This window comes from Bactrocera dorsalis, chromosome 5 (assembly GCF_023373825.1).
Source record: "Bactrocera dorsalis isolate Fly_Bdor chromosome 5, ASM2337382v1, whole genome shotgun sequence".
In the NCBI taxonomy this organism is placed as follows: domain Eukaryota; kingdom Metazoa; phylum Arthropoda; class Insecta; order Diptera; family Tephritidae; genus Bactrocera; species Bactrocera dorsalis.
In genome coordinates, this window is record NC_064307.1 from 57693771 (window position 1) to 57715449 (window position 21679).

At 38.4% G+C, this 21679-nt stretch overlaps 1 protein-coding gene across 2 annotated transcripts in view; it reads left to right on the plus strand.

The window, feature by feature from the left end:
- The window catches only part of LOC105224744 (F-box/LRR-repeat protein 16), a 162236-nt gene that overhangs the window by 5696 nt on the left and 134861 nt on the right, over window positions 1–21679 (plus strand). For both annotated transcript variants that reach the window (XM_049458820.1, XM_049458821.1), the window contains exon 2: window positions 16659–18615. In XM_049458820.1, coding sequence (XP_049314777.1) covers window positions 17296–18615 — 1320 coding nt within the window. In that variant the 5' untranslated portion in view covers window positions 16659–17295. The remainder of the gene's footprint in view (window positions 1–16658; window positions 18616–21679) is intronic.

A 21679-nucleotide genomic window follows, 5' to 3' on the forward strand; every position in this document is an offset into this window, starting at 1 on the left:
CCTTTGCGCGTTGGCCACGGCGAATATCGCATTCGATGGAACGATGACATAAATAGTTCAGCGAATTAAAAGACAATGGCTACGCTGGCTAGGTCATATCGTCCGAATGAACGAAAACACTCCAGCTCTGAAAGTATTCGACGCAGTATACGCCGCGGAAAGCAGAGGAAGATTTTAGAACTGGTTTGGTATGGTCCCGTTATAAGGAATTCAATTCAGCTCCTTATGAAAAGTGCACAAAATTCAGTAATATATGTGGATTTTAGGGTTTCCACAAACAACCAGTTGTAAATAATATTGTCTATACATACAGGCAAGTATAATAACATAGATATTTATGTATCTAAACATGCCCTGAAATGGCTTTATCGTTGACAATAGCACGATTGTTTTGTGAACGTTTTCCTGGTGTGTGAGCACAAAAATATTTAAGCGATTCTAAACACGCGTGTTTTCTACTCTCTCTTCGCAACTGAAAACTGTCGCTTTTGGCAAAAACGGAAACGCGTGTATTTTATTTGAAGTCTCACAGACATGCTCGTACATAAGTATTTAGGTATATGGTATATATTTTCAAATACTTATCAATGTGAATGGAAATGATGATGCCTTACTAAGGCATACAAGCTTAAATTTTTCAACTGAACAAAAAAGATTTGAGCAATTTTCTTATTCAAATAAAATAAAAATATGTAAACGTACGAAACCCTGTTTTTACAAATCTATCGATTGCGAAAAACTGGTGCAAAGCTAAAAAATGCGTGCTAAACTAGCTAGACTTTTGTAGATTATGATTTGTTTTGAAAAATACCATTTTCAACTTTTGTAACCTCAGTTTTGTATTATACTAAAACTCATCACAAGCGCTGGTATTTGGTATTGGTGGGCAAGTTAGGATTTAGAATTAGTTCGTTAACAATGGAGCAGCAATTGCCCAGATTTATGCAAAAATATGTACATTTAGTGAAAACAAATAGTCTAATAGTATCTAATATTGGATTCAGAATATCAATGAAATATTAACGCATAACTTATTCATTACAAACTACGTTTTTACGTTATTTTTAGAAGGGGCTACTGCTTTACTTTGGTCCTGAAACACATAGTAGCCCATACAGTGCCACATGTATGTATGTATATAATTACCGGTGCTTTTGTTGCTGTAACCGTCGCTCTGTGTCATGGCATTCTGCCTCATTGTTGGGAATATCGATTTTCCTGAGGCTACAACAACCGAGCCACTAATACACCAACGTTTAGCCAATGTGTCTGTGTAAATATACGCTTAACGGCACACACGAATTTGTATATATATATATGTGTGTGTGTATATGTGTGTGCGTAAATAGAAGTTCATGTGTACTCGGATATACTATTATAAATTGAATTCTAACCATTCCTTTATTCCTTTGATGTGGTGTGTTAGCTTCTCTAAACAAAAACAACAAATAAAATATTGACTATGGCATACATCTTTGGCTTTCGATTTTCGCTTGACTCCATAGTTGTTTTGACGTTACTGCTCACTTCAACTTATATTCTTCGACTCAGTTTTAACACGTATTTGCTTTACCTTCTTCTGCTTAAGGATTTTCGCGAAACCATTTGGTTAGTCGTTTGGCCTGAAATTTCGTATTTTTTCGTACACTCGTGCGTATTTTTTGGCCGGCAACTAATGCGGTGTCTACAAAATCTCATTTACTTTTCTGCTTTCTTCTTCTATCATTGTCTTCATTTTATTATTGCGAAGTCACTTTTATTCTGCCAAAATAATATATATATATGTATATGTATGTACATATTTATTTGTAGCTTATAGACGTGGGTAAGAAATGGGTTAAACAGGCTATAAAAGGCTTTACTTCGTAGCAGATTTTATTGTTTGCTGTAAAACGTGGCTAGAATTATGTTATATGCGAATGGCGGCTCAAAAGAGACGGTAATACCCAAACGAAGGCAAGCGTTGATAGACAGGTTTTAAATTAAAAATATATATACATTTTTAATTCTGACATAATAGTATTTTCAGAGTTATAATCATTCGAAGGATGAATATTTGACGAAAAATCACATTTTAACCATTAACCACTCCACCTTGCGACTTCTTCCTTTTCGGGAAAATGCATTTGCCCATTAAAGGAAATCGTTATGTAGACATAGAGCCCATACAAAAGGCTTGCACCGGCTGGCGGCCATACCGGCCAACGAGCTAAAACACTCGTTCGACATGCTTTTGGACCGTGCAAAAAGCTGTATTGAAGCAAGAAGGAGATTTTGACAGAAAAACCATTTCATCTGTTTTTTTTTAAGTCTTGTTTACTTTGGAACGCACCTTGTACATATAGTTTTTCTCCAGAGTGATACACTGATTATAGCGACCTTCCAACTTTCCGTCTGTTGCGTTCTCAACGATTTGGATCGGATTCATCATGTGCAGTCCAGAAGAATAACTGTCGATTGGATTTCGCGGATTCAGGTTTATTACGCTTGAACATTTCCAAACAATGCTCCGAATTATCAACTCGTCGTTGGTTTTGGTCAAAAGTGAACTCGCGTGGCACCATTTTTGAGATTTTATTGATGTTTTCGTCGGTAACAATCTGTTTTCGGCGTACACTGCATTTACCGTCTTCGGTGATTATTTCACCAAGTATAAACATATCAACCAATCCTTGAGGATTGATTTTCTTGCGCTCAACAACGTTTCCTTCTGGGTGCTAGAAACAATGTGGCAAATTTACCCTGATAATAAGGAAAAAAATCATTAGGCGGAGGATCTATTAAGATCACATATAAGTTTGCCTTATTCTAACGATGAAATACTAACTTTTTATATAATTTGCATTCGTTCTAAGGCTCCTTCAAACACAGTTAACTAAAAAGGTCTTGTACCCGAAACTGTACTAACCAAGGTACTTCAAAAACTTCCGAATTTTCTTTGTACCATGCAGTATGTCTACGGCTATGAAAGCTACAGGCCACCGTATTCCTTGCTTGTCATGCATAATCCACTTGAACCATCACTGGTAGCCACTTAAATTGAAGACATTCCCGGCGGTTGATTGACGGGCTTGTTTGTGCACAGTTTGGTATATAAATGCATTAAGTACAGAGGAAAGTTTACATACCTACGTACCTATGAGGTATTTACTTTAATTTTCTTCTTTCTTCTTTTGGCATACTTTTACGTTTATTTTCAACACAAACATCTGTAGTGTCTATATTTTGTTTTCTCCTGCGGGTTTCTCAAAGCGAGTGTATACAGAGTTTACCCTACATACATAAATGCACTCTATGCGTTTGCCACTTTTGCACACTGGCCTCCTTTATTGCTCCATTAGAAGGACAGTTCTCAAAGTAGTTGAAGAAGTTGTTTAACTTTCTTACTCGAACGTGCTGGGATTTCCACAAAGGTACAAGTAAATTAAGTACTGACCCTGTGCAAAGAAAATAAAATTTACTTAGATTGCCAGCACAGTTGCTTATTATTTCATTTCATTTACTCTAATCTAATGGAGGAAAATCGTAATAGTTTCTTTATGTGTCCAAAAATCATAAAAAATTGCATGCTTTGCAGTTCAGAAAGTTTTGAAAGAGTAACTATACTGAATAAGCTTTGTTATCAAATACTGAAATTAGTTTACAGCATCACATTTATATGGCACGTGGTATAAAAAAGCAAACAAAAACAGCTGGTGCAATGAGGAGTGCCGTGCAGCAGTGGAGAGAAAACGGACTGCCTATATTACAACGTTACCATCGATGGGAAAAATACCGAGAGTTAAAGATAGAAGCGATACGTATTTGTAGACAAAAACGCAGAGGTCGAAATGCGTGAGTACGAAGAGCTTGACGAGCTGGTCCACATTGGTAATGCTCGAAAATTTTACGACTAGATTCGCGACTAACAGATGGTTTCAAGACTGGAGCATACTCTTGTAGAACCCCCAGAGGTAATATAGTGACTGATGCCAAGAACATCCTAAACTTATGGAGAGAAACAGCTTCTACAGCCCGCTGATTCGCAGTGAAAGCATAACACTAGTCGGTTAACCCGATTTCCCAATCGATGCCGATAGAGCGGACGTTCCATTGCCATTGTCCTACCATGAAGAAGTTCAAATAACATTTACCAGTCTAAAGAACAATAAAGCGGACGAGGCCGATGGATTGTCGGCGTACTGTGGCGTAGAACTGATAAGGTGCTTGCACAGCTTTTTTGTAGAATATGGTCAGACGAAAGCATGCCCGGCGATTGGAATTTAAGTATGCGCTGCCCAATTCAAAGGGAGACCCCACAATTTGCCCCAACTACCGCGGGATAAACCTCCTCTACATCGTGTATAAGGTTCTATAGAGCGTATATTGTGGCTTTAGATACCAAACGAGATTTCAGACAAGACGGCTCCCTATTGTGGGACTTCTTCAATCTACTGCTGGAGAAAAAACTTATAAACTCGGCTATAACCGCGAAATCGGTGTCTACGCCAATAAAGAAGAAGAACCTAAATTAACCACGATACAGATAAACTTATATATAATGTATATTTATATAAATGGTGCAGATGGGCGTAAATTCATTTTTTCACCTTATGATTTGCACGCAAAGTGTATTTAACGTATGCAATCTCTCGTTCAAAGTGAAAAGTTGATACTATAATATTCCTTTTCAAGTCCCCATATACCGAATATGTCGACCTCTGTTCCTATGGCTGACTGTTTGGCGAAAATTTTCATCAATCTATGAGATATTATGACGTAACGCCACAGATGGATAACATCGGTTGAATGCTTTCCCTAGCTCTCATATATCTAATGGTAGAATGTTCGAACTTTATATTGAGCTTATATTTTCGCAACATTTTTAAAACAAAAGTTTTGCCAACACCTGAAAGTCCTTCCCCGTCTTTGACCCTTGCCAATTGCCTATACTCTTGCAAGAGAATAATCATGTAAAGTATGGATGTCCCACGAACTTTCGAAGCCCCGTCAAAAATATATTGTTGAATTTATAAATTATCGGCAGACATTTTTCTCCTTTGAATTATAAATTGAGTCTCTGTAGATTTTTTCTGAGCTAAAGTGAGCTACTGTTTTGGCAATCCTGTTCTGGATCGAGGTCCAGAACTGTGGAGAAACTTTCATCTCATGGCGAATATTCTTGTAAAAGATGAACGGTTATCTCATTACCCTTGTACAAATACTAAGTGCATCTCTCCGACGAAGTGAACTCATAGTGAGGCGAAGGATAACCGCCATTATGCTTTGGAATTTCCAAAATCAACTAACTTATTCTAAAATATATAGCAAAAAAATATCTATCTGGATAGTAAATCCTTTTATTAGGATGTCTCTTAATGAACAACAACAACTATTGATAACTATGGCATTCCACGCTCCTGAATAACACAAACCCAAAGTACCACACGACCGACATTGCTATTGATTTCGGTAGCATTCCCAATCAGTTATTGATTTAGGTGGCGATAAAGCAGAAATTGTTTAACAACAAAGAAATTCTGGGAAAATTGTCGCTGTGCTTTAGTGTTTGATATAGCAAAAAATGCTCCCCGTAATCCCATAGAGAATTGTCAATACAGTTCGCACAATCAACCATTCAATATTTCATTTGTTCAGCCAATTCAGAATTGAAAGCCGGTAGTTAAGGTAACAGTATGGGCCAACTTCAGCTGTTAAACAAACAAGATGAAAGAGGGATTGAGTACATAATACTCGTGCTGAACGTGAGCGTGTCTCGCATAGGTGGGCCGGAATTGCAGGCGAGTCGCAAGAGATGGTTGCGCAAACTTTGCTGTGGCTTATCATTTGATGTGGACAGTTAAGTGGCGATTGCTTTTCGAAAATTTGCTTTATATGCTAGGCTTATAGCCAAGGCACCTTCATGCAGAATGGTGTTATAGTTTTGTTGTGATTAAACGTGCTCGTACACTTTAGCTGGCGCATATATGCAGTTTTGTTGATCTGGGACTAACTATTAAAGGCGCTATTAGTTTTGTTAAATGTTGGTTTAAAGAATCTAGAGAAACTTACTACAAAAAATCTTTTTACTTCTTTGGTGAGAGTATGCTTCTGTGATATGAAACCCTAGTTATCAAGTAAATGCGGAGAAGTTACAGCCCATTGAAAAACTTTTTTTACTTTTTGCTTTAAATCATTTTCAATACGATTCCTGGTTAAATCTTCCACCATATACTAATCGTTTAAAACTTATAAATCTCTCTACAATCGCTAGTCGTAGGGAAATGGTTGGTATAATATTTCTTATAAAACTTAATAATGGGTCAGTCTGTAGTCCATCTCTGTTGTCTGATATTAATTTCAACTTTCCCGCTGGCTCAACTATGCAATTTAGACCTTTATTTTTAAAATTTTCTAGAACAAATTTTGAGTTAAACGAATCAACTCGCCGTATTTGTCACGATTTCAATTCTCATTTCAGCATATTTGATCTAACAGACTCACTCTTTATTATTGAAAGGATTATTTAATCTACTCTTAGCAAGTAACATTTAAAAATAATAAACTTCCTTATACTAATTCTTAATTTTGGCTGTTGAAATTTTTGTTTCTGTAGCTTAGCAGCTTAAGATTACAACGCTTAAAACTCTCTTGCCTAATATCTCTCGGCTAATTCCACTCGTTTGCAGATTGCGCCCCTCGCGTCTATTGGACGGGAAGAAGACTAATTTTTGGGTATTATTTAAAAAATATATCGCTCATTTGCTGCAAGACCGGCATTAATCAAAAAACGTGATTTTTGAGTTAATGCTGCAGAATTGTTCGTTATATCATACTTCATGTTGAGTAAAAAATTCATATGAATACCTCTTATATGCTCCGCTTGAGAAGAGGTGTAAGGTTGGAGTCACCGTGTAAGGTTGTAGTCAGTTGAAAACTTTAAACGCGTTTTCTGGAGAATCGATTTTTTTGACTTATGACGGTCTTGCAGCAAATGAGCGATATATACTCGTATAAGTACATATATACATTTGACTCAACGGGTAGCTTAGCCAACACCTTGACTGATGCCGAATGTACAATATACATAACACTGATAGATTTTAGATGAAACTTAGACCAATGTACCAGTTATAAAGTCTGTAACCCGTTTATACCGTATAAGCGTTGGTTGAAGTGTACTTAATACCCTAAGTTAGAAGTGACGACTATGGAAGCTCTTAACTCGCGGATGAAAAGTATTTGGTAATAGCTCCCTCAAAAAGCGTTTGCATCACAGAATTTGAGTTTAAGTTTAGAAAATAACCCCATGGTTTTCCATATAAGAGTCTCAGCGTAGGCTAGGAACAATGTTTGATCGAAAGCGAAATGGACCAAGTCGGTAGGTTCTTAGTCATAACTGAATAATTATACCTGATTCACCCGAGAATCTCGTGCGACCATTCTAGATCAAGGTCTTAACCGTAGTCTTTCATATACCTATTAGTTTATCGCATGATGCAATAGTTAGGGTGAGAAGGAGGGACTCCAAGCGAGTCCAACAGAGAATTAGGAGTTTTGGATAAGTTGCTCAATAAAACACTGTGAATATGTTTATGCATCTTTGATATAAGGTTTCGGTAAAAGCAGGAGCAGCTTTCAACGTATCCAGCGAGAGCCTGAAAATTTACCACCTCTTTAAAAGTGAGTTAACAAGCCGAATTGAAAAATATTTCAAAGCTTACTTTTATTTCGCCCGAACCTAGCATTCCCTTTCTCATTTTCTTCCTTTCGGTATTTCTGGAAATTCACCTTAACACAATCAATGAACTCACCTGGACAATAGAGTTTAACTATGTGGAAACTAAAGGGACCACTCTGAAAACAAAATTGTTACATCTGTGTGTATAGGCGTGTGTATGTATGTAAGTCTGTGCTTTGGATATTGCCGCAAGGCAGCGCTTACCTGCACAAAAATTATTATTAGTTATTATCTCATAGCATTTCCTCAAACTTTTGTCAATTTATTTCGGGTTTTTATCTTATATCTGCTTTATCACGCATTTCCTCTTACATCGCTTCATAAAAGACTTAATAACTCAACGCTTGTGCCGTCGCATACCTTTGCAGCCACCTCTCCACCTTTCCATTTCCCTTTACAACGCAGCAAACGCGCTCGCTCACGAGTATTTACTACAGTTATCCTCCGTGCTTTCTTCGTCTGTCATTTTGTATTTACTTGAGATTGTCGACTGATGATAATATACCAATTTGGTTAAGTGGCCCTATGCAGCAGACTCGCAAACACCACAGTTCTGCGTTTGCCCAGCGCTTTTGCTTTTGAGGTTGCTCATACCACACGTTGTACATTCGGCATCGGGCAACGAACTTTATGAAACACTACTATTTATTTAGTTTTCCGCACTTGGTTGTTTATTTGCGTTTGCGAATAGTAATGTGTATGTGACTTTCAGCTTTTAACTTGGCGTCGATGAAAAGCAGTCAAAAGGAAACGCCGCATTTATATGTATGGCAATTTATACATATATGTACATATAGTATGTATGTAGTGGTAAAATTTCGTAGAGTGAAAAGGCTATTCAGCGCCGTCGTTGGCTTTTATAAGTACGTCTGCTGTTGTTTCTGTTGCTTTTAGTTTTGTAGCTCTTAAAATTTCACTGCTATGCGTCAGCCAATATTGCGGCTGGTCAGTGGAGAGGATATGGCGTTTGTGCTTTGCCCGGGCAATTAAAATGATGAATGTCTGTTATTTGCGTTGAAGCCTAAATGAAGTGGTTTCGTCATGCACTCGAGACGGTTTTTCTTTGTTTTTAGCAAATACGCGTTCCGCTATGCTCAGCAAATAGGGCTGTGGAGCATGCTTTGACGCCAAAAACTGGAATATTCGGAGATTTTACTAGAATGACGCATGAGAACAAAGTATTTTTATGGAAGAAAAATTAATTTTTTATTATGTATTTGATAGTCGCAGCTACAAAAAGAAAGTTATACAAAGCGTGCCAATCTTAGATATATAGAACTTTTTTATAAAATAAAACAGAGAAAAATTCATCAAAATCTCCAATAGTTTGGCGTTAATAAATTTTGTTAAGTGAAGCTACTAAAAAAAAAAAACAAATACATAAAAGGTGTACAATATTTACTTTAATTAAAACATTAAAATACTTTCCAAAAGCTTGGCTTTATTAAATACAAAATGTTGGCGGTTAGGACAACATTTCGAGCAGAATCGGTTCCATTTTTTTACTTGTAGACAAGTAGGACCGTTTTTTCTATTTATTTAGCATCAAATAGATAGACTTATTCAATTTAGAAGTAACCCGTAAGCGTTTTGATTATCTACATATATGTACATACTCGTACAAGGTCTGTCGCAAAAGAAACAGAACTTTTTAAATATATCTGTTTCTGGTGGCGCCACCTATTGGTGGGTATGTGAAAAGCTTGATCTTTTGTTGATATTTCGTAAAAATTTTAAGACAATTGGATAACTACAATCGATGTTATCGACCAAAAAGTGACAGCAGCTTTTGGTCATCGGTCGTAAAATGCATTTTGAACAAAGAGTAAATATTTTGTTTTAAACTTAGGAAAACGTTTACTGAAACATTTCAAATGATGAAAAAAGTGTGTGGTGATCAGTGCCTATTCCGTAGTAATGTGCATGAGTGGTTTAAGCGATTCCAAGAAGGTCGTGAGGACAAGAGCCATCACCGAAAAAAAGTCGTGTTTTACCTTGGTGTTATGAAGCGTTTTTTGTCACGCATTCGCCTTGCTCGACCACAATATCGTGAGGCATGGTCCTGGCGCCTGTTGCACGTTGCACGATAATGCGCCGTGCAATCGGTCGACGCTTGTCACTGATTTTTTGACAAAAAACTCCATATTAACCATTAATCACTCACCCTACACACTTGATCTGGCACCCTGTGCTTTTTACCTATTTGGAAAACTTCATTTGTCCATGAAAGGACACTGGTTTCAGAACATTTCAGCTATCCAAAAGGCGACGACCAATATTCTCAGGAGCATTTCGAAAAAGACACTCATTTGAAATGCTAATTGACTGGGCTAAACGCTATATCGAAGCACAAGGAAACTACTTTGAATAAAAAAATATAACTTTTGAAAAATATAAATTTTTTGTTTTTTTTTTAACAGTCCTGTTTATTTTGCGACAGACCTTGTATAGTCCATGTATACCGCACCTTGTAAGTCCTAGAAGATGGTGGTTATAATATTTCCACTAGATACGACAGGCTTCGTCTTTTTAGAGCTGACTCGAAAGGTGACATTGACTATTTAGACTACTACTTGGTCTCGAGCATATAACGGGGTTTTCAGTAGAGATGCTACAAAAGTAGATCAATGGGAACAGTAAAAGACGCCATTTAAGCATGGAAAGCTATACGATCCAACAACGAGTCGAAATTATTAAAATTTACTGGCGAAACTCGGAGTCAGTGGCCTCAACTGTAAGAGCGAGTTTTTCAATAAGAGCACTACAATGGTTTTTAAACAAAACTAAAACGGTTTGGGATATCAATGAAATTATGTATTCCTGTGAAACTACAATCATACGTACTCCATGAGTCACAATTGCTTCCCAAAAAATGACGGTTTGGTGCAATTTATGGACCGGCGTCGTCATTGGGGCGTACTTCTTACGTGATGATCAAGACTGGCACGTTACTGTGAATGGCAAGCGTTATCGCTTAATGATAACCGAATATTTTTGGCCCAAATTGAATGACATGGACTTGGACAATATGTGTTTCCAACTTTACGGCACCACAAGCCACATAGCGAGTGGCACAATCGATTTATTGAAAACTAAGTTGTTTAGTGAACATGTTATCTCACGAAATGGCTCAGTCAATTGGTTGCCTGGGTCGTGCGATTTGACGCCTTCAGTATTTCCTGTGAGGCTGCATCAAGTCTATGGTCTATGCCAACAAGCCAGCAACGATTGATGAACTTCGTACGAATATCTAACGTGAAATTGCAGCAGTATCGGCGGATTTACGTTTGAAAACCGTCGAAAATTGATTAAAACAATAAGAAACGTGAAGGGTTCGATTCAGCCAACGTTAATGTTTTTCTTGTGCAAAGTAATATTCAAAAATTTTGGTTATTCATTGTTATCTTCAAACATACTCCGGTGTAGAGAACTTCTGAAGGACTTGTGGAATGTAACTTTTATTAGTCAATAATTGGCTTTTCTCTTTTACTTGCTTAATTCCAGCAACAAAAGGTTCTTGCTAACAATAATAAATTCTCGCCAATTCACTTGGTTGCACAATTAATGAAATGGTCCACCTCAAGCCGGGTATAGCAAAAGTTTGCTTTTCAACTATTCACATATTTCACTCTCTCATTTAATATCTTTTGCCCAACAAACTTAATCACTCGGTCAAAAACTTAGCAATCTTACTAAATAATTACAACAAATATACCTGCTTTGGCACTTACTGACACTAATTGCTGCCACAATCAGTTATTCACCAAAATCCTGCAGAATGTATGCACTTCTTTCTCTTTTGTGAGAAAAGGAGATTTTTCTGTTTTATGCTTACAACTTAGGCAACAAATAGCCAGGGCACAGTCAGTAATTGCCACTTTCTGTAATTTCCGTTAAAGTTTATTACTTTCATTCCTTAGTTGCAGCAGGGATTGCCAACGCGTCGCGCTAATTAACAGTCATAAGCGCAGCAATGTGAGGCATAATTAAGAAAGGAGTGAGCCTACACAGTGCGGTTGCTCTGTGCGTAGAGGAAAGAAAAATAATAGTAAAAAAATGAAAGGAAAGAAAAGAATAGAAAAGCCGCGGAAAGTAAAATAAAAAATAAATGGAACGGAAACACTAACCAACTGCCTCAGGAGTGTGGCAGCACCTTGGACGGCAGCCTCGCACGCTTTATTGATGACTGGCGACTTTAACGCCCTAGCCTTGCCATGTCATGGTGCATAAATGTTGGTGTAATGAGATTTGCTAGGAAAAATATGAAACAATTCAAATCATTGTATACGTGCTTATATATTATTTGCTTCTACTGTAAGCATTTTCAATATGCCAGGCAGTCGGGAATTTTCTACAATATCGCTGCCTTAATAAAAGTTGTGCTATAAACATAATTTTTCGTTCATCTCTCACGTCGCTCCTATCATTACCAAACGCTCACCTCTCACCACTTGCCGTTCACCTCTCTCTCCTTTCCATTTATTTTTCCTATTTCTTTGTGTTGCATTTTTTATAATTCGCAATCACTTTTTGCAGCTGTTACTTTTATTTTCCGAGCAGCACAATAAAATTGCTTGTCTTCCCCGCGCAGTTCCTTCATTACTCATATTTATTAATGTGAATTTGTCCTTGCGTCCAAGGTTTTCCACTCCTCAAATAATCTGCCTTCACTGTTAGGAAGCTTATTTTGTGTTGTTGTGTTTCTAATTTTCAACTCATAACTGTTTGCAACACGTCTTTATGTCGCGGATGACTGGAAAGTTTAGGCCCATATACATACACGTTGAGATTTTATTTTATTAACATAATAAAAAATCTGCAAAGACAACGTGACTTGAAATACAGTTATTTAAGTGATACTTTGTACATTTCGAGCAGCTCATAAACACAAATAGACCAACTCCCTTATTTTCGTATTATAATGTAAGTATTTTGATCTGGTATATGTTCCACGAACGGAGAGTGGAATTTGGCTGTATCTCACAAAAGTTTACTTCTAGTTTAGGTGGGTTTTTACCTACCCTTATCTTTTACGTATAATTTCCGCTCAATCCTAAAAATCATTAGTTTCAATCTTAGAACAAGATTAGAAGCATTTTGAACGTGCTCTAAAATTGTCGTTCGATTCAAAGTGTTGTGTTTAGACATTGTTTCAAGCGCTACCAATTGGTCGACAATTGACTAGAAAATGTTCGCTACAAAAACAAAATGTATTTAATTAACCTTTGTTGTAGTTAAGATCTAGATCAAATTTATAATAACTAGAGGACCCGCTTACGTTTTACTGTGGCTGATACATAGACAGTACTACTAATGATTTCTATTAGTTAGATTATAAGTATTAGTTAAGGAATAATCGCATTTTTGATGAAGCAACAAAAATGAATCAAAAAGCATTTCGTGCGTTGAGAAAGAATTGGTTTTTGGGGTAAAAATACTATTGAATCAATCGAGTCCAATCGATTGTCAGCCTGGTGGACTGCATATTAAGAAACGGTTCTCAAGCGTGGAAAGACAAAACAATCGGCTGGCAAGGTTATGGCATCAGTCTTTTGGGATGCCCGTGGTATATTATTCATCGAATGATAAATGAGCCAGTTTTAATTCATTGCATTGTGTATTTGATTGCAGTTCTATTCTACCATTCCCAATATTTAGCAATTTTATTATTTTTCAGAAAGGATCAGTTTGAAATTGTACGCATATACATATGTATTCATCGTTCCCGTTTAAATATTGCATTGCTCTGTGCAATGCTTCGAAAAGATTTCTGTATATCTCAAATTTTTTATCAACACTTCAGTTATGCCGCTATTTTTTTATGCCAGACCTTTTGAAATTGTCAAGATACCCCCTCCAATAGTTAGCAGGTATGAAAAAAATGTTATAGCTACCCATAGATGTATTGAATCACCCAATTTATTACTTAAGAACGAACAACTCTGTCCACAATATAAAAACTTGATCCACAGATGTCGCCTTTTACTTTGCATCGTTTTCTTTAATGCACGTTTACACCAATTCAAAGTTTGAATATTGGATACTGCGATGGTAGCGCCATCTATTGGTCAAACATTCCAAAATAAACAATTGATTAAAAATGAAAAAATAATCTCCTTGAACATACACACAAAATTTCATCAAAATTGGTCCATCCGTTTAGGAGCAGTTCAAATGCAAACACACGGTCAGAAGATTTATATATATAAAGATACATTAGAATCAGAACTAAATTTCAACTACGTAGGTTGTCTTTTATATTTAGAGATTAGAGTAAAAAAAAACAAACGTTAATCATCGAAAATCGCTTTATTGTTTTTTCAAAATACTTTCCATCAAAATCTATAGTGTACTATATACTTTTGCATGCGTTTGAACCAATTTTCAAAGCACATTTGCCACTCTGATAGTGGCAATGCGTTCAATTGTTCTGGTGAAGAGTGTTGGTTTTCCCGATTTCTTGAAAAACAAATGACAAACAAATGGTAATATATCACCAAGAATATACAGTTCTGCGTTTTCTACTTATATGGTTGCGACATGTCCAGTTTTTACAAAAAAATATGCACACATTAGCTTAGAAGTGCTTCGTACTTGAACAGCGTTTGTTGGACTCGGCTCATTTTGAAATATCCATACAGTCAACCGCTGCTTACTTTCGGGCTTATGCATAAATCACTATTCATCACCTGTTACATTGTCAAAGACGTATTTCGATGCTCTATTATCGTATTATTTTAACATTTCTCTCGACCAATCTACACGAGCCTCTTTTTGAGGAATTGATAATTTTTGTAAGATCTAATAAGAAAATAATGTTTCTACAATAAAATATTCATGCAATATTGACTTATCAATATCACTTTGCGCATAGCATCAATAGTTTCCGGAACAGTAGGAACAGAAATTCGTCTTCAAGGAATTCACGACTTCAATCGAATTCATTATACCATCGAGAAACACCGAGCTTCATCGCCTAAAATTGAGTTAAGTTCATTGATGCACTGTTGCTGAGGTAATCCAAGTTGTGAAAAGTAATCTCGCGAAAATGTTCGCGATCTAAATTTATTTTTTGGGCGAAATGAATATTTTAATTTGCTATAAAAACCACGAATAGCCCTCATACTACTGTGCCCCAAAAGGTGACATTTGAATTTAAACTACGCGCGTCCAAGGATTTGGAGAATTATTTTTTTTTTTAGGTTGGTAGTACTGTCAGTCACATTTATGTCAAATTTCATGTCAAAATATTCATTAGTGTTTGAGATACGTGTCGTTTTGTGAGCTGCTAAAAGTGAGTTTTTCGTTTTTTGCGATGTCGAAATTTGTTGAGCAAAGAATTTGCATTAAATTTTGTTTACGGAATCAATTTTCTGCTGCGGATACGTTGAGGATGGTGCAGAAAGTCTTTGGTGATGAGGCTATGTCTAAAAAAAATGTTTACAAGTGGTATAGTGAGTTCCAAGCCGGCCGTGAACGTGTCGAAGAGCGTCCAGGGCGACCATCAACCTCAACCGACGAAGCTCACGTTCAACAAATCAAAGATTTGGTGTTGAAAAACCGCTGAATTAGAGACCTTGCTGATGAAGTTGGCATTTCGATAGGCTCAGCCAATACCATTTTAAAGGATGTTTTGGGCCTCAAGCTCGACTGGTGCCGAAAACATTAAATTTTCTGCACAAAAGGCGTCGCGTGGAAGTGAGTGAAACGATGCGTTTCGACTCTCAGGGTGTCATGAAACGCACACAACCTGGCGATGAGACGGGGATCTATGCTAACGACCCCGAAACAACTGAACAATCGAGCGAATATCGTGCCAAAAGAGAGCCGAGACCAAAAAAATCACGCCAAGTCGCTCAAAAATCAAGGTCATGTTGACTGTTTTCTTCGATTATCGTGGTGTTGTGCATTATGAATTCCTTCCAACCGGTCAAACAGTCAACAAGGAATATTATTTGAACGCTATGCGTCGTTTGCGTAACGCTATCCGCCTAAAAAGGCCGGAATTGTGGAAAGACAATTCTTGCAATGCGACAATGCACCATCCCATACTGCCTCCGTAATTTGTGATCATTTCGCCAAAAACTCAACCCATATCGTTCCGCAACCACCGTATTCACCTGATCTGGCGCCGTGCGACTTCTGGCTATTTACCAAGCTCAAAAGACCGCTCCGGGGACACCGTTTTTATACGATAGAGGAGATTCAAGCCGCAGCGAAGACGAAACTGAAGGCCATCCCGGAAAGTAACTGCAACCAGTGTTTCGAAGATTGGAAAATCCGTTGGCATAAGTGCATTGCATCGGGAGGGGATTACTTTGAAGAGGATGAAATTGATTTGGAAAAATAAATAAAGAATTTTCAAAATAAATACAATGTCACCTTATTTTTTGGGCACAGTAGTATGTCATAAAATTCTGGGTAATGTAAAGACTTGGTTCAGATCTGAATAATGGGATTCCTATTATTGTATTACGCTTTGAGCGGGCAAGCAAAATGTCTGATCGATAAATATCTTGGATGTTTGAAAAGTGAGATTAAGCATCCTCAAATTAGTTGTGAGATCATAACTAGTGATCTACGAGACAATATCGTTTCTCCGGGTGGTATTTAATCCTGCAATATATATTGAGATAAATGTACTTATTGCTGACCATTCCTAATTTAAATTTCCTCTACAGTTTTATCCCTACTAAGAATAGACGTTCTCTCCAGTTTGTTTTTTCCACTTAAATGACTTGCAAGCTGCAACTGCAATATTACTGAAGCTGTTTCTTGTCGTAACTGTACTTTTTATTTCGAAGCAAAATAGAGTAACTTTCTCTAACTTTATATAATACTAACACACTTATGCCCAACTTATGAGCTTTCTTTAAAGTTTGCAAGAAAATTTCATGAACTTATTTGTGCTTATCTCTTTTTTTTTGTTTATTTCAAGGACACTTAAACAAATTGGATGCGAAAACGCTGCACGTAGAAGCACAATAGAAGCGACATCCTGCTGCTTGTAAAAGGGATTTTACGAATTCGGAAAAAGGTTATGGTAACCAATGAACAAGAGTGGAGCGAAACTTTCGCAAATTGCTAGAGAAATGCAGTGAATGTGTATAACATGAAAAGAACACAGTAAGTGTGTGGCAAAAGAGAGTTCGAAAAAAGCGTGTTGCATGCAATTTGTTGAGATTACAGCGACAACAATGAGCACACATGCAATGCGTTAGAATATGTATGAATTTGGATTACGGTTGAGCATTTAGAAGCTATTAAAACTATTGTACATATATTTTAACGGCCAAGCGTAAGCGCTGTGCTACACAAAGAGACTCGAAAATAAATATTAGTAGTGGACAAAGTGGATATCAAAGTTTAAAGTATAAGAGGGTCCTTTTAGTGAAAGTGAATGGGTGTGCATTGCGCCACCAAAAATTTCGCGCTTTAGCTGACTCATTTTAGTTGGATCCAGACACATTCCCACAAAGAAAAAGTATACAAACGAAGCTCGCTATTCAAGTGTAGTCTACTCCCCCCGTGAACGGTGAAACGCGCGCCTCAAAGTGCATTTATTCCAGCATACCATGTCCTCGATATCGGCGCAGGGCGTGGTCGAACGTGCGTCCGCTGAACTCTCGAAACGCATTAACGGCCTCGGGCTGCGTTCGAAGCATCATCATGGCAGCGGCTCCAATTCGTCCTCGTCCTCCTCAACACAATCCGCTACTTCGTCGGGTGGCAGTAGCGGCAAGACCTCAGTAATGGAACGCGTCACAAATGCACTCTGTGGCGGTGGCAATAGCAATAACAACAGTAATAATAGCAACAACAGCAGTTCGAATAGTGCAAACAACAGCAATCCAGCTGTTACACCGGACAAACCAACACGCGGTGGCAGCGGCACTAATAGCGGTACACATACACCCACAGGCGGTTTGTCGACACCCGCTAGTCCCACGCTACCACATAGCGTGCTTATCGGTGCTGGTAATAATATGCAGTTATTGCAGCAACAACAGACAGCACCACAAGCACAACAACAGCCGTCACATCCGCATCAACATTCGCAGCCGCCAGCGCCAACACCGCCAACACCGTCGCAACATCCATTACAGTCACAGATTGCCAGTTCGACGCTGGTGAATTCCAATTCCAACATGTTGGGCGGTGCATCGCCGGTACTTGGTCATCCTCTGGGTGCACCGCCAGCGCCCACAGTCAACTCGATTGCCAAGCAAATGAATATCACCATACCCGGTCAGCCGCAATTCAATACCATGGGTTTGGTGGCAGCACAAAAATCGGTTGCCAATCAATCGGTGAGCGGCGGTACACCGCTGCAGTTGCGCAAGCAACTACCCAATCCGCATCTACATCATCCGTACGCGAGTGGGGGTGTGGGCGGCGGTGTTGCGGGCGTCTTGCCGTCGGGCACGGCGGGCGGCGCTTCAAACGTTTCACAACTGGCTGCTGCCGTTACACAGTCTGCGCTGATATTACACAAATACCCGCCTCCGATTACCAGCATTGAGGCGTTGTTGCTTGACGATCGTTTTTTGAATCGCTTTTTACTTTACTTTTCCTCGTACGAACGCCGCACGTTAGCGCAGGTGTGCATGAAATGGCGCGACATACTTTACCGCAGCCCGCGTTATTGGTCGGGTCTGTTGCCGACCTTACAGTGTCGCGAGTTACGTCAAATACCAAGCTGTGATCGTGTAAAGCTGTATAATTCGTTGATACGTCGTGGTTTTCATGCGCTCGCGTTGGTCGGCGCCTCGGATGAGGATGCACTCGATGTAGTACACTCATTCCCGTTGGCATCAAAACATATACATTCGTTGAGTTTACGCTGTTCATCGATCAGCGATCGTGGACTGGAGGCGTTGTTGGATCATCTGCAGGTGAGTGTTAGAAAGGAGTTTTAAAAAATCTTCAGTTTGATATACTGAGTATATCATATTGACATTTCTCTCCAGGCCGATATCGCTAGAAAGTGTTTGTTGCAAAACATTAGTTTTATTAAAAGGGAGATGGAGTCTAAAAATATTATGGAATTTTTACCGCTAATCAATCTGGTACTTATTTAAGACTAAAGAATGACCGTGCTTCGATCAACATGCATAGTTTAGGTTTGTTTTTGAGTTAAATACCCGATATAAAAGTTACATTTATTTCCCTTAAATAGTTAAAAAATCGTTTTAAGTATATAACAAATGTATTGAAGCGAATGAGAATAAGTATGACATTGGAGAGATTTCAATCACACTACACCGAAGGTTAAACAGTCAAAAGTGACACAGTCGACGAGAAGGCGGTCCATTTCTCTCTCTCAGTTCCTGCCAGAAAACATTAAAAACAAATATATTACTAGTTTCCAATCAAACTCCTACAACTGGGACTGCTTCGTTTGAGCTCTCTGGTCTTTCTGAGACGCATATAGTGCTAGATCACAAGAGGGCAATGCATCTCCTATCCGTTCCCAGACTGCTGATATGGGGGGTACCCCACCTTGCAAGCACATCGTCTTTTTAGGTTCCTCTTCTTCTTTATTGATGTAAACACCGCTAACATGGTTATAGTCCAGTTTCTAATAACGCGCCAGTCGTTCTTCCTTTACCGCCAGTTGGAAATTCCGAATGTAGCCCTCTCCTCCCTCTTCTCAATGGTCCTTATCTTCCTCTATTTGACCCGGAGGGTACTGCGACGAATACTATCAGAGCTGGGTGTTTTGATCCATTCGGCCGACATGACCTAGCCAGCGCACTGTCTTTTAATTCGCTGAACTACAAGTATGTCAGTGAATTTCATACAGCTCATCGTTCCATCAGCTGTGGTATTCGCCGTTGTCAATGCGCAAAGGGCCATAAATCTCACTCATCTCATCAGACGTTGTCATCGTCCATATATACATAGAGACTTGTAGAATTTGGTCGTTTTTGCACCTCTGCGCAAGAGTTTTTGGTGTTAATGCTGGTTCCAAGATAGAGGAAAATATCTACGACTTCGAAGTAATGACTGTCAACAGTGACGTGGGAGCCAAGTCGTGGGTGCGACGACTGTTTGTTTTATGACAGTTGATGTTTTATCTTTCGCTCGTGCACTACCAGACCCATTCGCTTCGTTGTCCAATCTGGTGAAAGCGGAATTAACAGCACCGTTGAGGCAAATGATATCTAAGTATATCATCTGCGTACGCCAGCAGTTGTACATTCTTGTAGAAAATTTTACCTCCTCTGTTCAGCTCTAAAGCTCAGGAGCTTGGTATCGAATGGCTCACATCCAGACTTTGCATTTGGATGCATAAGAACTTCTCAACCAAGCTCCCGAGAGTCTGGCTAGCCGCTTCTGACGTACAGACCCATTTTAAGAGTTTGACCTTAAGGCAGCATCTCATACAGCACAGCTTTCCAGGTCGTTAATTTTGGATTGGCACCGTTGCCCGGGCTCACTTCGATTCCACCGCGACAGTTTTCGCTAATGTCAAGCGTAAGTAACTCACCTTACATCAACACTAAGCATTAGCTTCAGAAATGGCTCGATTTTTTTTTTTTGGAATTCGGTGTAATTTTGTAAAAATTAGAATTATTAAAAAAAAGTGGACCACCAGCAACACTAAGATCGGTCGACTATAAAATAAAGCTTTTTACCATCTGATTTTATATTTGGAATATTTCTTGTGCTAGGCTTCAAATCCTAAAAAAAGAGTTATGTAAAGTTGGTGGCAACGCCGAACAATTCGTTTATTTTACAGTTTTTTTTGTTAACAAACATATCCTTGAGCGCTTTGAAAATTAAACTGAGTTGGACAGAATATCGGATAATATCGCAAAATTCCGTGAGTTTTCACCTCAACGCTGCTGCTTTCGCAGTGCTATGACCTTTTAAGCGCACAAGCGCGAAGCTATGTTACATAAACACATACAAATACCCTTATAAGCGCTCATTTGCCTATACATATACATACATACATAAGTACAGTTAAGTACATAATTACTCACTTATTGTTTGCCTGCATGGCCACAGCCGTCTGTTCAAGTATGTGGCATCAACTTGAAATATTTCGCTAAAGGCGAACAAGCACACACATACATACGCGCGAAAATGAGTGCTTGTGTACCAATAAGTGCGGATACAGGCTATGCATATACATATACATATATCTACATAGTATAGTACTTCCCATTTATACGATTCGCTATGTGTTTTATAGCCTGTTGGTGCATAATTTAATGGGTCAACATGCTTGGCGGCTTGTCATGCGCTGCTTTGGCCGCAAGGTCCTGCGGTCGACCAACACATCATTAACAAAAACTGTGTAGGTATGTAGTGCGTCAGCCAACAAGGACGAATGCCCGAAACAAGCCAGTTTGTAAATATTTGAGTATTTATCACTGTGTCTTTACGAGGGTTGCCTTTTATATTTCGCGATTAGAAAACAAAAGCAAATATTAATAATCGAAAATCGATTTTTTATTTTTCAAAATATTCTCAAAATGCAGTTGTTCCAGTTGATATTTGTTGGTGATGTGTGTTGGTTTACCCGATTTCTTGAAAGATAGTTACATAGATAAATAAATGAGATTTGCACCGCAACTTCAGGTCTATTGTGCCCTCTCCTAAGTCACAACGACTCACTTAGTCCCAGCATATTAATAAATTCCAATACAATATACTGCTAAGTGCTGATGAGGCGATGTGATCTCTATTTGGAAGCATGGATCCAAGGGCCTTTGTACTGGATCCGTCAGTTAGCAGGTGTGACAAACAAATTGTTATGTACCACTCAGAATTCATTGGTCTGGCAAATATAAGCTTGGAAATGTTTCGTGCGCGAACAAGATTTGTTTGATTCGGCCCATATTCAATTACCCATACACTGCTCTGTTCTTTTGGGAGCATACGCGTAAATCCACGACTCATCACCTACCCCGATGTCATAGAGGTGAAGTATCGCTATAGAAGTTT